We start from the raw sequence: 19,338 nt of genomic DNA, 5'->3' as shown, positions 1-19,338 counted from the left end.
AGGTTAAAAATGATGTAAACTAAACAAAATGACTGGTTTGATGCAAGAAACCTTAAAGGAACACTCCACCGTTTTTTTCATATTAAACTGTTATTCCCTTAACTAAGACGAGTTGATGCATACCTCTCTCGTCTCAGTGCGTGCACTAAATCGCACTTCGACTCGGCGCAGTAATATCATCACTCCTGAAAAATCCTCTCCCCTTCTCCCTCTCATTGATGATATCATGATATTACTGCACCGCGTCGAAGTGCTCCCAAGCACTTGCTATGGTATTCCGCCATACATTATAGTTATCCATTTTACACGCTTAGAAAAGCGCCACGTTTTATTTTGTGTCACCATACTTGGTCGAGTTACACTTCTTGTGTAACTGTTTTAAATAGGGAAAACGTGGAGGTGTTTGTTCGCTTCTCTGTTTGGATCCTTATTAATGAACTGGGCTAAGCTAAGTGCTAACAAAGTTTCGCCGCAAGACAGAGCGATTTAGTGCACGCACTGAGACGAGAGAGGTATGTATCAACTCGTCTTAGTTAAGGGAATAACATAGTTTAATATGAAAAAACGGTGGAGTATCCCTTTAACTTACATTGTGGCTGCTTAAATAATTATTTATTTGAATGTGCTGGCTATGTTGTTTAACACACAATTGACTAAAGGAATTATGCAAATCAAGTAACCGCACAGAGACGCCCAAAAATTTGTTTGCATGGTGCAGTTCCCAATTTTGTGGGCCGGTTCTGAGTGTGAAGTTGTTAATAAAGCTGTTGAGTACCACGGCCTGGTGTACTTTAGCGGTTTATTGTTGATTGACATATGTTACTTAGACATTTTTTTTAATGTGATTCATTCATTTGTCAAGTATTTATATTAGTACCAGTGAGGAGGCCTTCATAAGTGTTACTGAACACAGAAGTAGAGCCAGACTATGCAGAAAAAATAGTGTGTAATGTTGTGTTATGGGATTGGATTTAAAGAGCATATTGCAGGTAAAAAAAAAAAACTAAATTAATATATAACCTTGTATGAAAATACTATATGAAAAGGTAATGCAGGATTTAAAATGTTTTAAAACGACATAAGGGCACTAATTTAGTAGATAAAGTGAGCGTTTCTTGGACTGCTCGTAAAAACTGCTTTTTTTTCCAACATCGCGTCATTTTACGTCACGCTAGGGAGCCTCAGCCTCGCCTCAGTGCAGAGCAGGCTGGCATTCAGTGAGAGCGGCCGTGAGTCCGTGTGTTTTCGGTAGTTTTTGTATTTCAATCTATCATCGTCATGGTAAATTATTGTGTTTGTGGAGGTTGCAAAAACTCCGGCCTGTCAGGACATCGAGTCCACAGGTTTCCATAACAAGAAAAAGGACGGTGCTGTATAGGGGTGTAACGGTACATGTATTCGTATTGAACCGTTTCGGTTCGAGGCTTCCGGTTCGGTACGCATACAAACCGAACGATTCCTTGGACCATTTTTCCTACCGACAAAATTCGCGCTCGCGCGACCACCACAACGTTGCGCAACATCAAATGGCAAGCGTAAAGAAAGCGGAACGAAACTGCGCTACTCATGTGCTTCACGGATCGTTTATCAGTTCGGAGTTCGGACCAGCAACATCTGTGCAGCGCGAGCCGATCTCGATCAAGCGACACTGTCACTACACAGCGCTAAGATCCAGTAAAGAAAACATTTGAATTCGCCACTGAAGTAATAACATCGCTGCGAGATCTAGTGAGAAGCATTCACATTTCTCCGTTATTAACCGTAGATCTCTATTAGATCAAACCAAGGGGGTAATCCATCGACCGGAAGTTGAAGCCGGCCGGGTGCCGCCATGTTGTAGCAGAACTTCACTTGCGTTAGCATTTCCATTGACTCCCATTCATTTCTGCGTCACTTTGACAGCGAATAACTTTAGATCTGAGGCGTTTAAAGACTCCATTTGTCCATTATTTATTTCTAAAGAAACACGACAATGTATAAAGGGCTCCATTACCTTCTATGTTACATTATGGCCCCGTAGAAACAGATTTAGTAAAAATAGGCTAACGATTGCGTCATAACCACTCGACTCTCTGTCGCGCTGTACAGAAATGACCGTACAGACAGGAGGAGAAGCTCGCAGGCAATCGGGGGGACGTCCCGTCAAGGGAGAAGCCCATAGATAATGAGTCCATAAAAGCAACGGAATACTTACTCCTGCTCACTCACGCCAAAGAACTCTTTGCTCAAGTTCCCCGTCTCTGCAAGATTAACGTTAGCAATTTTCACGCACAGCTACTAGAAGATTAACGTCTGTCAGACAGGTTGCTCACGTCATCAAGCTTAGTTTGAGTCGGTCTGAGTCTGCGCGTCAGGAACGGAAGTTCTCAAAAATCGCTAAAAGTGGGCTTCAACTGTCTCAACTGAGTTCCAATGAGATCGCTCTGTCCATTTCTTTTACTGTCTATGGATCAAACAGCGCTGACGTGGACACCAGGAGAAATATTGTGCCGTGAATGAACTAAGTTAGTAATACTTTACGTCCACAGACCAGCAACATGCACCATAACTGTAACCAGTTTGGCTGGAATAGTGAAATGCTTTCAAGTACTTCACACATCTTTTTCCAGCACTTCAAAACTCAAATATTATATAAATAAATATATGAAGAGTTCAGATGCAAAAGCCTCTAAGTGCCATTTGAAATTTTCTTCTAGAATGATCATTTTTATGAAGCTTGTATATTTAAGTTCAGTAATTTCACTCAAATGACAATTAATAGGTAATCTTCATTGCCATTTAAGTGAAATTACTGAACTTAAATATACAAGCTTGATAAAAATAAAGAAAATTTCAAATGGCTGAACTCTTCATATATTTAAATGTTATTTTTAATGTGATGACCAAAACATTATTTGTTCATCCTTCAAAGATGACACCCATTTATAAACCTGAAAGTTTCAAGATGTAGGAAAACTCAACTTATTTAAAAAATATTTTTTCTTTTAACAAATAGGAATTTTCTCTGGCATTTCTTACTTTTTGCTGTATCGAAAACGTACCGAACCGTGACTTTAAAACCGAGGTACGTACCGAACCGTGATTTTTGTGTACCGTTACACCCCTAGTGCTGTATATATTTCGTGCCTGGTGCGGTTTGTGCAGGTAAAGAGACGGGATTTCTCTTCCGCATCGGCTTCGAGAAACGCGGTCGTGTGTAGCTTTCACTTCAGATCGTATGTAGCGTTCACTTCAGATCGTGTGTAGCGTTCACTTCAGATCGGAGGATTATCATCCCGGCAATATGATGGAGTTTAACATGGGATGCCGAAGCAAGAATATTGATCGTCGTATACTGTAGGCCTACCAATGGCATCAAATAGTGTGATATAGGTAGTCATGCCCTAAATAGAGGCAACTTGTAATTGAAAAACAAAATTACTAGGTTGATTAAATATTCAAATCTTTAATTTTCTGTTTATGTTATAACCCAGATGAAAAATATGTTTTAAAAATGTACTTGAGTATGTTTTTAGTAACTTACAATAGAAATATACTCAAGTATAGTTTTTATACATTTAATAGTATACATCTACCCTAAACATACTAATGTCTGCTGGCCTGATATACGATGGTAATAATCTGTACAATATTGTGAGCACAGTGTATATCGTTAGCGAACGTCTATCTATAAGCACGTCTCTCACCAAGACACCTGTCCTGTTCTCCACTGGTTCTCCTCACACCACAACTCAATGTGTCTCTGACCGTTCTGTCTAACATTAATCCTGGCCTGTCCCTACTCTCTTGGCAGCATAGCAGGCTCATAATTGTATGGCTGTAGTCCGTCATACGAGTAAGTATTTCCTCAGCGTCCGAAATGTCATTGCGATCCATTGTTTTCCTGTTGTTTGAATCGACCGCTCTCCCGCCCGTTACGTCACGCCCACCACACCCATTTTCAGACGCGGAAGTAAAATTTTCTCACAAAAACGACTCCAGAAGCTTATGTAGCGTATTTATAAGAATATTTTAAAGAAAATCTAGTTCCTACATTATTTTTCTATATATTGACTCGTTGGGTCCTCTAACCTGCAATATGCCCTTTAAGGAATCACATCATGTAATCCAGGGCAGTTTGGAGACAGTTGGAGCTTTCGTTAGAAAAGGAGATTTTGCATGATTGCAAACATTGACAAGATCCCATGTTATCAGTGTACCAAAGGATTAACGCATGTGGGTGGGTGTGTATGTGTTGCTGTGTTTTTCCCATCAGTTATCCAGACGACATAAACACTGTCTTAAAAGCTCTTCCACTTATGTTGGATAATCCAAGTTATACTCTACTTTTTGTCTTCTCTATTTTTAGCCTGTTGTTTGTTTTTACCAAATCAGATTTTGAGCTTAAATGTATTCTTTAACAAAATAGAAAGTATAATGAGAGTGAAGTGTAAACTGTTTACAGGCAGACAGCTGTGCTAAACTATGATGTCAACCTTCCTCTTCACTCTGTTATTACAAATGTGAATGTGTGCCCTGCTTGTACAAATTATTGTATTTTGTGTTTGAAAAAGTATAACTATGAAGCCATCAAGCCAAGCTACTTGATGCTGTAATTTAAGTGATACTATCCCCATTTCTCATATACAAACACACACACACACACACACACACACACACACACACACACACACACACACACACACACACACACACACACACACACACACACACACACACACACACACACACACAAATAAAGGTGCCAAATTTTGTCATTCCAAATTCTAATTTGAGCGTAATTGCAACAACTGTATGTACCTTTTGGTTAGGTGAGTCGATTTTTTTGTCGAAGCTCCCAAAAACAGTCACAGCGGATGCCCATTTATTCTGCGTAAGGCTTAGTGATAATCTAGAGAGGATCTGCAATCCTTTGGGCTGGAATTTGTTTTTGTGTCACATAAAAATCATTAAATATGGAGGAATGTGACCGCCACCATTGCTAAATTCTGGAAGCATCCTGGAAGCACTGGTTCCCAGCATCTCTGCATGGCTCTGTCTAAAGCATGGCCTCCATTGTCAAGTGTTAAATGAGCATCAGAAAGATGACTTACTTTAGTGGGTTTTCTACATTTCCTCCCACTTTGACATTAAGATTGCTTTAGTTTAACTTGTTTTATTGCCACACTTAATAAGTCACTTGTTAAAGTCCCCCTGGTGTCAGTAATTGTATCCCTTAAAACTCATCTTTGATCACCAAAATGACATATTTTAAAGTTTTATTCTTGTAAAAATAGCTTGAATGTAACTCTAAACCCTTGCTCCATTTAGTTTACACTGAACCATGAATATGCAAGTTAGGCCCCGCCTCCACTCACTCACGCCAGCTCAAAATACCTGATCCACTCGCTCAACTGTAGTAAACGCTACACAATGGCAAGTTAAAATATTAGGTTTAATTCAGCCATATATGTTTGAACTAGATACTGATACAGAAGAAGAAGAGCAAATTATACAGGCTCGTCTACAAGTCGATGCATCACAATGGTGATGCGTTTTATGCATCGCTCTCTACAACGTCGGACACACTGGTAATATATGTGATTAGCCTTTGGCTTGACTACATCATCAAACAGCTAATAATGTGTTTCTAATGTTACACAAACCATGTTCCCGTTCACCATCTCAGAGTCAGACAGATGCCTTCTAAAAATCAGTATCCTTAGAAACGCTTTGAACAACTCAGAACGTCAGTGGAGAAAGACATATCATAATATACATCATATACATAATTCACCTGCTATATCACTAAATGTAACCGATTTTTCATATCAGCAGAACAATATCCCAGGATAACCTGGCTTCTCTTGAGACTCCCCTGCTTCACAGCATAGTTAATGATATGCTTAAGCTCGCTCTCACGTTAACGTGATTGGTTACAACATGTTTGTGACGTAGAGAACGGGCGGTTTCAAACCGCGTTTTGAGACTGTCTTTGGTAAACTGCAGGGAGACTTAAGGAGAAAATACTCAGCAATGGTGTTGATTTGCACATGGTTTATCTTAAAGCATATTAAAAACACCACATAGATGTATAAACCACATTAATATCTTTTTACCACTGGGGATCTTTAAATTCTTGTTAAGTAGAAGTTATATGTATGGAACATACTGGTGAATTTGGCTACACATTGTTTCACGAGTTCGCACTTACAAATAAGTCAGATAGAATAAATGCATATTTGGCGTGCTGTCCGAGGAGAGGGCTCCGGGTTAGGTATTCCGCCCGAACCCAGAGTACTCCCCCCGTATTCCTGGCTGTGAAAGAATAAGCCAAGAGCGAGGAGTCGGGGTGGTGGAGGGATGCTGAAATATATATATATATATATATATATATATGCTTCCTCTCGTGCTGATGGGGTAGACATGGTAATTGTTTGATGACAAGTTGATTGGAATGATTGTTTGAACGTGCTCCTCCCGAACTTTGTTTATAAAATATCATTTCTAGACAGCTCTAAACAACCATTACATTTTGTCATTGAATTTATTGATTATATAATTTAATTTCTTTAAAGGGATACTCCACCCAAAAATGAAAAATCTGTCATCATTTACTCACCCTCAAGTTGTTGCAAACCTTTCTTCTGCTGAACACAAAGGAAAATATTTTGAAGAACGATTGGAACCAAACAGTTGTTTGGCACCATTGACTTCCATAGTGGAAAAAATATATACTATGGAAGTCAATGGTGCCAAAGTTCTTCAAAATATATTCCAAAATATTCCTTTGTGTTCAGCAGAAGAAAGAAACTCATACAGGGTTGCAACAACTTGAGTGTGATTAAATGATGACAGAATTTTCATTTTTGGGTGGAGTATCCCTTTAAAATGTGCCCAAATCATCATAAAAGATTTGGACCACCTGCCCAAGCACATTTTTAAAACATTAATCAAAACCAGCCCAATTTGGTGAATTCAAACTGCTCAATCTGGCAACTCTGCACACAGAGTGGCACAACGTGAGTTTTGAAACCTGAAACTGGTAATTGTTGGACTGGGGTGGACCGTCATTTGCTGTCAGATAGAGACCTTGTCCTTTGATCATTCTCAGCATGAGTTCCTCTCTGCGTTCTGGGCAGGAGATATTTGCATTGCCCTCGTCAGAAGGTCAAGCAGCCGCACATAACTTCTCATTTGAGTCCTCTGTTCTCTCTCCACTCTCTGTGGACCTTAGTCAGAGTAAACCGCACATTACTGTGATACGCTTACAATGGAAGTCTACAGGGCAAGGCATTAAAAGCAGAAATGTGTAGGTTGTATTTTTGTTAAAGTGCATATATTAATTCTTTGGTACAAATGTGTGTTATTTGACCTATAATGTTGTTACCTAAATTGTCTCGACTCCCACATATCATGGAAAAGTTAGAGGGTTTACATGACTGAAGAAATATGGTCTGTAACTTTGTACAGACAATGTGATTTTAAGTCTTGTGCCTTGTGTTGTGAAACAGTGTGCATTGTAATGTTTCCAGTGCAATACCCTAGAGACTTCCATTGTAAGAGACTTATTTTAAACACAATGTTTGTTTTTATAGTAATATTTTACAGCAAGTTGCCATTCATCAACATTAGTTAAAGTCGCAATGAAACGGAAGTAAGAACAGATCTTTTCTTCCGTATTGTGATGTAAAATGAGGGCATGGTTCTATCCATTGGTTGTTGATTGGATTTTGAATGGGCATTGTACTCAAAAATAAATACGAGCTTGCTTGGGTTTAAGTGGACTAAATGATTAAAATCCAGCATGGGCCTACATCATATGAGAGAAGTGTGTCATTTCAACCGAATTTTGATTTACACGTTACAAGATCAAGACATTTTTAAAAAATGCAGCGCATACATGAATGAATCATTCACAATGAAATCTTACATGCATTTACGAAGGTGAATTTTCATTTCATGCCAACTTTAATGCATTATGTATCATTAACTAACAATAAATGCTGTTACAAAAAAGTATTATTCAATGTTAATGTTAATTTCCACCTATGCTAATACATTTGAACATTTCAAGTTGTATAAATTAACATTAACAGCTTGCATTAACTGGTATTAAGCAATTTAACCTTAATGTGTTGCTGTTTTTTAAACCTGTGAAGTGTTTTACAAACAAGTCGTAATTATTTTCTGTTGATACACCTTCACCTACTTTGAAAATACCTGTAAGACGTCAGTACAGTTTTGTTCCTCTTCTTTTTTCCCTGTGTCTTATTTCCTCTCCTCCATTCTTTTTTTTCTCTTATGATGCCAATGACTCACTGCCATTCCTCCACATCTACACCGCCTCCCTACCCCACACAATCCCACACTGTACTCCTCCATCTGATTCATACCTTCAATCTGAAACTTTTCAACTCAAAACAGGGCTTTCACATTCAACCCTACACATTTGTGGCGTCCCTTTATTCCAGAACAAATGCTCCTTTTCAGACATTTCTTGGCCACTCTATGGCATGTATAAAAGTCTGGGCTAATGCTCTAATCCTGACTGGAATTTGACTTGGTGTTGATGGAGTTAGGGGTGTTGTTTCAATGATATTCTCCTGCGGACGGCCCGCTGGGACTCGACTCATCACCTTCCTGCCACACGCGTGTGGAAATTCTGCAAAAATGGAATTCTATTGTCCCACTGTTGATGTTCCACTGAACGTCAGGACACTTCCCGTCTGGCTCTGGGCACAATGGACGCCCAACTACTCATTCCCTTCCTTATTAGATTTCATCCCACTATTGTCAAAATTATCCAAACTACAGAACTCACCAAAGCCTGTTTATTTAAACTCATAGTGGCTCCATGGTCCATGCTAAGAATTTTTACTAAGAGTGCAATTTTAGTCATGTGATCAGTTTGAATGCAGTCTGTTATCATTACTTACATTCACCTCACTCCAAAACCATATGACTTTCTTTTATTTTAAGGAGCTCAAAAGAAGATATTTTAAAGAATGTTTCAACTGTTTTAGAGCATATAATGAAAATCAATGGGGTCCAAACCAATAATGCCCCCTTTTTTTCTTCCTTCAAACTTTTTAAAACATTTTTCCTTTTCATTGCTAACAGGAAGTGAAAGTCTGGGACTGTCTGTCGTTATATTAAACATGTCTGTGATGTTATTTTGATGTCAGACGCTCTCAATGCAGTCATCAGCATCAGAACTGATGTGATGTTGATTGAAGTGGCCAGCCATAATTTCTTCTTCACTCTTTGGAGATTTGATTAAGATTGACTCTGTGTGTGTGTACTTGTGGAAAGAGTGGGTCAGAGGCCTTGTCCTACAACAGCTCTCTTTGTTTGGAGGAGGATGACGACATGCGCGTGTGTGTGCGCGTGTGTATTTGAGGGCAGTTTTGGGTCTTATTGTCAGGGACAGAATGAGCTCTTTATTAGCTTAGTGGGTGGAGATACACACATACATACGCTAGTGCAACAGTGACACGCGCTAACACACGCACCATACAAAACATGATGTTTATCTCTGGCTTCTCAATAGAGCTTATGGATGGAGTGGATCTCACTGTCCGTTTACCATCCGCCCTAGAGCCACACAGGCCCATTCGTACCCCACCCCGTCACTTCACTTTTTCCCCCCACCATCTCCTCTCGCCTCACACACACATTTACTATCCAAATGAGGACTTCTATTCATTATATACAGCCTAGTTTAAGAACTGTAAACTAGCCCTAAACCATACCATAACATTTCAACATTTACTAATACATTATTAAAATCAAAAGTTGTATTTGTTAACATTAGTTAATGCTCTGTGAACGAACATGAAAAACAATGACCGACTACATTTTTATTATCTAAAATTAACAAAGATTAATAAATACTGTAACAAATATATTGCTCATTGTTAGTATGTTAGTTAATACATTAAATAACGTTAACTAATGAGACCTTATTGTAAAGTGTTGCCGACATTTTTGTATACATTTTCAGAAATTTACAAATGGATATTTGACATTTGTGAGGTTGTTTTCAGACATCTGTGAGTATGTATGTATGTATGTATGTGTGTATATATATATATATATATATATATATATATATATATATATATACTGTATATATATATTATTTTGTTTTGCGTTTGTATGATAATTTCAGAAATATGCAAGGAAAGTTTCCCCCCACATTTAGTCCCTCACAAATATAGCGCAACAAGTACACGACAGGAAAAAACTGCACAATGTACATCATAAGCATCTGACTGATAATCTTCTTCCCCTCTCTCTCTTTTCTTCATTCTGTCTCTTTTATAAAGCAGGTTGTTAAGGCCCTGATTTGCGAATTCCACGAATCGCTGTAGTGTTTGTTCAGCTTCTGTATTCCCGTCAGTCACAGAATATTGACTCTGAGAGCTTTTAATAATCTGCTGTTTAATCCAAGTTCTAACCCAGTGAAATCTGACTGTTTCCTGGAAATCGGTTGACTGTACCACCTAAAGTCATTTAGTCACCGGATCGGAATACATGTATCTGCCAACATCTGTTAAAATGTGGGGATTTTATATCCTATCCTTTGAAAATTGGTCAGCTCTCACTGTTTCTGTTAGACCAGCCACCAGTGTGTGGGTTCACAGGTGTGTAAGTGTGTGACAGAAGGAGGGTCGTTGCCACTAGTTGCAGATGCTCAAAGAATCCTTTCTTCTGCTTTGAAGTCAGTTCAAATGCTCTTTAAAGTGTGTTTGAGAGAGCGGGTACACGTGTGGGGTGGGCACTTCTTACACACGCACACACACTGTAAATTTGTAAATAAAATATCAATTATTGGAGTGCGTTTACAAGAAAATACTATTTTAGTTGTTATACTTCAAAATTGCTATTTTAATTCAATTTGTTAATTGCCATTTCTTTGTAATGGTTTGTGACATTTACTAGCAATTTCTCATTGAAAATTGTTTCTACAGCAATTTTTTTTCAGTGCACTGTTCTCTGCCATAGAGTATGACTTTATGATGTATTTTTTTGTAAAGTCACATTATGCAGTTTTGCTGATCTGGTTTAACAAGACAAATATTTAAGAAAGAGTATTTTACTCGCAGGTGTTGGGGTCAACCCTAGTGAAAAATAAATATACTCAAATGTATTTGAAATACATTTATTTTATGCTAAGTATAAAATATATTTTTATACTTAAGTATACTAGAATACATTTACATATTTATGTACTTAATATAAAAACCCTGCTATTGTACTTTTGGTATACTAAATTGGTTTACTTGAAGTCTGCTAAATTAGAACAAATAATTTTGTATTTAATGCACTTTAGTAACCCATAAATAGTTAAACTAAAGATATACTTAAGTATATTTGATTGTGCTAAAGTGGAACTATTCCAAGTATACTTTTGGTACACTTTAAAGACCGAATAAAGATTATTATACAATGATCGTACTATCCTTACTAATAGTGATATTAAACACATTGTAAGGCTTCATGTCAAGAAATGTGCATTGTGCAATAAAGAAGTGGTCAGCAGTGGTCTATTCTATGATGTAATTTCAGTTTTATGTTTTGTTTTGTTTTTTCCTGGATAGTAGTTTTCAAATATTGAAAACTTTGGACAAAACTTTTCAAATATGAATGATATTTGAATAGCATCACTGCTTATTTTCTTCTAATAATAAGAATGAATGATTATTCCAAACTAAATAAGTTCACTATCACTTGTCTACAGCCAAAATGCTTCTGAAATAAACATAGTCAGACTTTACTACTTCTGGGTCACTGAGAATGAAAAGGATGCTTTAAATTATTGATTGGCTCTAGTTTTCAAGTTATGCTATTGGGTCTGTATACGACTCTTGACTTGGGAATGGCAGAGGATATGTGAGTAATAAAGGGAAGGGATCTCAATTAAACCAGAAATGACTAAAATACATCTTTGACTGGATCTATGAATGAATCTATGACTGGGTTTGGACTTTTTAGGCAAAACAATGAATGATGCAATCTGAAGCTGGTATTGTGTCGTACATGATATGAATGGCATCATTTTATTCCTCGAAATCACGGATGATGCCATCACAATGAAACTTGCATCACTGCTGAACAAATTGCCCTATATCAGCTCTAGAAATCATACAGCAAGGGTGCAAAACTCAATTCCTGGAGGGCCACAGCCCTGCAGAGTTCAGTTCAAGCCCTACTCAAACACACACCTATAGTTTTCAAATAAGCCTGAATGAATTGATGAGCTGGATCAGGTGTGTTTAATGAGGCTTTTTTTCTTCATTATGATTTTCGGTTGCATTTTAATGTATTTTTTAAGAATAACTGAAAGTCATGTCTTCATGATCATGTCGAGGAAAGTGCAACCTATGACAATTCAAGAAAAACCCCAGCTGTTACATACTACACTGACTGGGTTTTCACCACAGAAAGCACAATGTACTGCAGTTTAAGGATGTTTAACCTGTGCTTAGGAAAACGGCCCCACTCTATATAGAAAATACATCCAATGATGACATTGTGTGACTTTTGCTAAGAACCAGTCATCTCTGACAGCCACAGAAATAAGTGTTACTTTGCCTGGCCTGTTGATTGGAACATCACAGTTCAGGATGTCATCATTAGATGTTTTCATCTGTCATCCGTCATATAAGCTCAGGTTACCACCTCCAGCCAAACAGTGCAGAAGTAAGTGGATTGTGTGAGCTGGACGTCTATCCACGCAAACACTGCTGCTGCTGGTGTATTTGGTAGACATGGTAATCCACAGCTGTCTCAAGTATATTTATATCACTGTGTGGCTCAGAGTGTTACAGTGGGTCACATGATCGCTGCTTACGTCTTTGTTAATAGTTATATTTAAGGTGCATTCAGCATATGCTGTGGTGCCCGTTGTCACACGCTTTTCATGACTGTTGGTTGACAGCACATAGTAAGAATTTTCCCTTTTTGCTTGTCTGAACCTGAGGGGGTTCAGGCAACCTCAAATCATTTTGACCTCAAATTAAACACATTTACACACGCTGACATCTTCATCTGACCACAAGACTGTATCTGTCTGTCTCGGCTTAATCTCTACAGACAAGACTGTCTGATTGATCACACACACGCACACGCACACACACACACACACACACACACACACACACACACACACACACACGCGCAGGGTGAGTAAATATATCCTTATGCATTTAAAAAGCTCAGTGTCAGCATCTTCCCTGAAACATGCCATTCACAGAGAATTGTGGCTCAAAGGTTATTAAGTACAAGATGAATTGTTGTCACAGGGATTTATACACAGACAGACACACACACACAGACACACACACACTTGTGCAGGTCTGTAAGAAAGATGCTGTGTTATTGGAGTTACATAAATGGATGGAGGGTTGTGAGGAGTAGAGAGATGTTATGTAAAGAGCTGGGGAAGGACAAAGGTTAATATATAGATAGGAAAGGAGAGAGAATGGGATTATATAAGGAGATTAAGAAAGGAGAATTTATCAGTGGGTTATAGTATTATATAAACTGGCACTAGAGTGACCTGACAATAGCTCCAATCACACAAATGTACACAACAAATATACAAACACATATTGTAATATTTCTTTTCTTTCCTTTCTGTCTCTTTCTGATGTATCAGCATTAAACTGATTTAATTAAAAATTTTGTTTGTACACTGCACTGGTGAAAATGCTATATAAATGCAATACGTATTCACACATTTATGTATGCGTGTGTGTATATATATATATATATATATATATATATATACATATATACATACATAAATGTGTGTGTACGTATTGCATACCCCTTTTTGTATTTTATTGACAGCAGCGCTCAAGCTGCATGAACTCTACAAGTTTGTCAAACCTGATGTTCATGTTCTTCAGCATGAATTGAGATGATCCAAAGAGCATCTTTAATGGAAGAAAAGACATGGTCGTCTGTACAAATTTGATTAGTGACCTACAAATAGATTAGAATCTGGAATATTTTTATTGATTTTACATCATGACGTTTCTTTGTTTTAAAATGTAGAATAACCTAATACTTTGTTTATTTCCAGGTTTAAATTTGATTTCAATGTGGGCTAATGTGGACTGCTTGTCTTTGTGCAGGTATTATTACAACAAGAGAATTCTACACAAAACTAAAGGAAAACGCTTCACCTACAAGTTTAATTTCAACAAGCTGGTCCTGGTCAACTACCCTTTCATTGATATGGGGTCTGCAGGTACAAAACGATCACACACACATCACATATACTTATTTACACAGTAAAATACAAAACAAAGCTTAGACCTTCTCCCTGCTGTGTTTGTCTCTCCTCAGGAGCGGCTGTTCCTCAGAGTGCTCCACCGGTTCCTACAGGTCCCCATTTCCGCTTCCCTCCGTCCGCTCCATCAGACATGCAGGTGTCCGAGGTGCTGCGGTCTCCCAGCAGCGAGGAGCTGCGCAGTCCTGGGATGTTCAGCGGCCGCCGCATCGCCCGCGGGTCCGTCTCTGACTGCAGCGATGGAACTTCCGTCAACTCTGAGATTGAAGACGGGAACGGAGGTGCGTCAGAGGAGAGAGTGACGGAAAGAGTGGCTGAGAGAGGAGGAGGAGGAGGTAGCGGCGGCGGTTTTCGTGGTGCCGTTCACCCTCGTCTGTCTCACGAAGCTATGTTCAGGATGTACGGTGGACCAGGCGGTCACAGAGGTCATCGAATGTCAGAGGTCGGACACAGGGTTCATCCTGAGCCTCTCTCACCATTCACCGTTTCGCCGCTGCCTGGTCCGGGAGGGCCTGGCCTGTTGGCGCCACCTCTGTCACCAGCGCTCTCCATGACCCCAGGCTCTCACCTGGCCTACACGCCCTCCCCTACCCTGTCGCCCATGCCTGGATCCATCTTCTCCTTCAACCCAGAGGACATGCAGCGATACCTGCAGGCTCACACCCAGAGCGTCTACAATTACCACCTGAGCCCCCGTGCCTTCTTTCATTACCCTAACATCATCGTTCCTCACCCTCAGCGCCCTGACAAAGGCATGCCCGGACCCCAGGCCTGTGATCGCGGCCCTGCCGAGAGGCCCTCGGTCCTCAACAGCCATCACTCCAGCCTCCCGCCGCCTCACGCTCACCCTATTCACCACCACCTGGGTGAGGAGCAGCACCATTCGCCCTTCAAGTTCAAGCTCCAGCCTCCCCCACTGGGCCGTAAACAGCGCGATGGTCAGGGTCGACAGACCTTGCTTTCCTCCACATCTACATCCGGTCTGGGCTCCTCATTGTCGTTTGGTAGTGACCTCAGTTCAGCCAGTGGGTCGGGACTGGTGTCCAACTCCTCCTCAACTGGCTCGCTAAACAGCGCTGGCTTGCCCAAGATTAAGGTAATTACGTTCTGTACGATTACATGCGCAGTTGTAATTGAGCTACTTAGTGTTTTGGTGACTTTAAAAAAAAAAGTTTCCCCTTGTTTTTCATTAGTCGAACTTTGCAAAAATCGGACTGGTATGACTTTAGTCATACTCAACCATTTACATTATGTTTTAAAAAAATTAATTAAAGCCTGTTTAGACCAAGGGTGATAACTACAACTGTATAATTTTACTAATCATTCTAATTCTATGAGAATAGCAGAGTCCATACATACCACAGCTGTAATGATAACGTCACAGAGGAACAATATCGTTAGATTAACCTTCCAATTAAGTTTTTTTTCCAGCTGATGAACGATGAAAACTTTGACAGCCAATCAGTATTCACCCGGCTTTAAAGAGCTGGAGTATTTAAAGCAGCAGGCGACAAAACTGCAGTGTGCTTATAATTTTACATTATCTTCCTTTGGTGTGAACACTAAACTAATTTTTGTTAGTTCTCTTTCATGGTGTGAATGGCCTTTTAGTCCAACTTAAATTTTACTTTCAAATTGTATGTAAACGTACTGATGGTTGTCCACACTGCGTAATAAGTTCTAATAATGAATAAATGCATCTCTAATAAATCCTCAAGTCTATATTTTGAAATAATTTAATATTTTCAGTGCTAGGTTGAACAATTCCAAACAAAAAAAAAACATTCAGCTCAAACTTTTTAAGGAATAAAAAAAAAACGTGAATGTTTTACTTTTTTGTTGATAAGTCGTATCAGTTCCCACAGTTCTAGAAAACTTAAGAATATCGGGTGATTTCAAAAGTGTAATTTGCATATGGAAGTATTTCCGCCACAGAATAAAAAATAAAAAAGGTAATTGTGACTTTTTATCTCACAATTCTGACATTTTTTTCTCAGAATTGCATGATATACACTCGCAATTGCGTGTTATAAAGTCAGAATTGTGAGATATAAAGTCGTAATTGCGAGTTATGAAGTCAGAATTGTGAGATATAAAGTCGTAATTGCGAGTTATGAAGTCAGAATTGTGAGATATAAAGTCGTAATTGCGAGTTATGAAGTCAGAATTGTGAGATATAAAGTCGTAATTGCGAGTTATGAAGTCAGAATTGTGAGATATAAAGTCGTAATTGCGAGTTATGAAGTCAGAATTGTGAGATATAAAGTCGTAATTGCGAGTTATGAAGTCAGAATTGTGAGATATAAAGTCGTAATTGCGAGTTATGAAGTCAGAATTGTGAGATATAAAGTCGTAATTGCGAGTTATGAAGTCAGAATTGTGAGATATAAAGTCGTAATTGCGAGTTATGAAGTCAGAATTGTGAGATATAAAGTCGTAATTGCGAGTTATGAAGTCAGAATTGTGAGATATAAAGTCGTAATTGCGAGTTATGAAGTCAGAATTGTGAGATATAAAGTCGTAATTGCCAGTTATGAAGTCAGAATTGTGAGATATAAGGTCGTAATTGCGAGTTATGAAGTCAGAATTGTGAGATATAAAGTCGTAATTGCGAGTTATGAAGTCAGAATTGTGAGATATAAAGTCGTAATTGCGAGTTATGAAGTCAGAATTGTGAGATATAAAGTCGTAATTGCGAGTTATGAAGTCAGAATTGTGAGATATAAAGTCGTAATTGCGAGTTATGAAGTCAGAATTGTGAGATATAAAGTCGTAATTGCGAGTTATGAAGTCAGAATTGTGAGATATTGACTCACAATTCTGAGAAAACAGTCTTTTTTCCCCTCAGAATTAGACAATTGCGAGATTTAATTTGCAATTGTGAGAAATTATTATTTTTCTTTTTTTTTGCAATTGCGAGTTTAAATCTCTCAATTCTAATTGCGACTTCATATCATACAGTTCTCACCCTTTTTCTCAGAATTGCGAGATGTAAACCCACAATTGTGAGAGAAAGTCTCAGTTATCTTTTAAAATGTTTTATTCCGTGGCGCAAACAATCTTCCATATTTGGAAGCCTGGACCACTAATAGAAATGAATAAAGTAAGGTGTAGTTATGCTCAGTTATAAAGTATTTCTTTTTCTGGAAATTACGCTAGTGCGAAAACAAGATTTTTAACCATCCTTATACAGTCATCACAAATGTCTAGAGAAGTCATGGAAAGTCATTTTTCAGTAACACCCAACTCTGTTTTGACTATATCCACTCTGTCTCTCTCTACAGGTTGAGCCCATATCTGACATTGAATCAGAAGAGGAAGTCGAAGTGACCGACATCAGTGATGAAGAAGCTGATGAAAGAGACGAAGAGTTTGCCGTTTTCCCCTCTCACTACCGTAATCATCATCATCACCATCACCATCAGCATCAGCATTATCCTCGCAGCCAAAAGCACCAACAGCCCAATGGCACTGATGCCCGTCTCCACCCAGATGAGGACTTGGAGGAAGAGGTGTTCAAAGCCCCCGCACCTCCACCCTTCTTCGTCCTTCCATCCTCTTCCTCAGCCGATGGTCGCCGCGGTAACCCTGTTGTGAAGAGCGAACCTGTAGAGCCTGCGGACTTGCAGCTGGCATCCGGCGGACTGCCACAAATGCACTCCCAGTGTATCCCACTGAAGCAACGGTTCAAACGGCGCTGGGACAGGGACCAGCACATGGAAGAGGCGGAAGACAAGAAAGTGAGAGGAGAAGAGAGGGGGAGAGAGAGGAACGGGATGTTGGAGGAGAGTGGGAGTGGAAGTGGGAGCGGAGAGGGAGAAAGCCCACCTCCTCTCGCTCACCACAGAGTTAGCGCAGAGCTCCACCGAGCCACGGCACAGCTGTCACTGGAGAACAAGGACTGCTGATACGCATCGACACATGTAGACGACTGCTGATACACAACTCTACAACTGCTGATGGACCCACACTCAAACGTGACTCTTTGTAGATGAATGACTGCTGATACTGACAACAGTAATACTGACACATACACTGCACACTTCGACTAACTGACCCTTGCTTAATCAAATCCTGTTCCCCAGGCTACCCTCGTTCCCCCGCCGCCCTCAACTTCAGCCGAGGGGCTCGCGTTCCAGTACATCTCAGTGTGACCTTGATGATGAATGACTTCACCCACGTGCCCCAGCGACCCTCAGGAGTGATGAACTTTGACCTTAGGCACTAGAGAATATTTTATATTTTTAGAAGAGAATTTTATTTTGCAAAGTGCCTGCGAGCTATCCCTCAAAACCCCACAAAGAGACCTAAAGATGGGCATCAGAAGGACTGGTTTGGTTTGAGGGACTTGATCTTGATCTTCATCTCCAGCAACCCAGCATTATTTTCCTCAGTGACAGACTGTGATCTGTCTCTATGTGATGTGGTGGGATACAAATGCACAGAAAGTCACAAATAGACACTGTTCTAAAACCAGCCTGGTCAGAAGTCCGAACCCTCAGGGACAAAACCCCTCAACACGCACACATACACTCAGACATGATCCCTTTCTTGTTCCCTGTATGAAGCGTGTGTCTGATTCGAGTGTGAATGTGTGTGTTTTTGAAATCTAGCTGTGTAAGTTCTCAGGATATCTCCCTCCTATCCTTTTCTATCTAAACCAGCTCACCCTAAAACTTTTGCGCTCTCTTCCATTCTCTTTTTTCCCCCTCTGGGACCATACCTGAATCACTTTCATTCCGATGGGATGAAATGACTCGGGCATAACATGCGGTTCAGAGACCATACTCTTAAATCTCTTAAATGGCTACTTTCTTAGTCTTTGAAATGACAGTCTGAAGTTGATACATATTAGAGAGTTTATAACAAGCTTCCCTTGTATAGTCAGTCCTTTAGTGTGAACTAAACCAGCATATCACACACACACACACACACACACACACACACACACACACACACACACACACACACACACACACACACACACACACACACACACACACACAGCTTGTACAGTGATTCACCAGGACTCGTTCAACTATTTTGGCACTTGA

General features: G+C 39.5%; 2 protein-coding genes across 2 annotated transcripts in view; one reads left to right on the top strand and one right to left on the bottom strand.

Annotated features, from left to right (window-relative positions):
- erfl3 (Ets2 repressor factor like 3) overlaps window positions 1–19,231 on the top strand; it is a 51,902-nt gene extending 32,671 nt beyond the window's left edge. Inside the window, exons 3-5 of the mRNA XM_056241863.1 lie at window positions 14,127–14,242; window positions 14,341–15,380; window positions 17,569–19,231. Of these exons, the coding sequence (XP_056097838.1) occupies window positions 14,127–14,242; window positions 14,341–15,380; window positions 17,569–18,192 (1,780 nt within the window). The 3' untranslated portion in view covers window positions 18,193–19,231. The remainder of the gene's footprint in view (window positions 1–14,126; window positions 14,243–14,340; window positions 15,381–17,568) is intronic.
- rabac1 (Rab acceptor 1 (prenylated)) overlaps window positions 1–19,338 on the bottom strand; it is a 197,104-nt gene that overhangs the window by 140,483 nt on the left and 37,283 nt on the right. The gene's annotated exons all lie outside the window — the stretch shown is intronic.

Source organism: Rhinichthys klamathensis, unplaced genomic scaffold (assembly GCF_029890125.1).
Source record: "Rhinichthys klamathensis goyatoka isolate OS25496 unplaced genomic scaffold, OSU_Roscu_1.1 h1tg000679l_1, whole genome shotgun sequence".
Classification (NCBI taxonomy): domain Eukaryota; kingdom Metazoa; phylum Chordata; class Actinopteri; order Cypriniformes; family Leuciscidae; genus Rhinichthys; species Rhinichthys klamathensis.
This window is presented reverse-complemented; position numbering and strand designations above follow the sequence as displayed.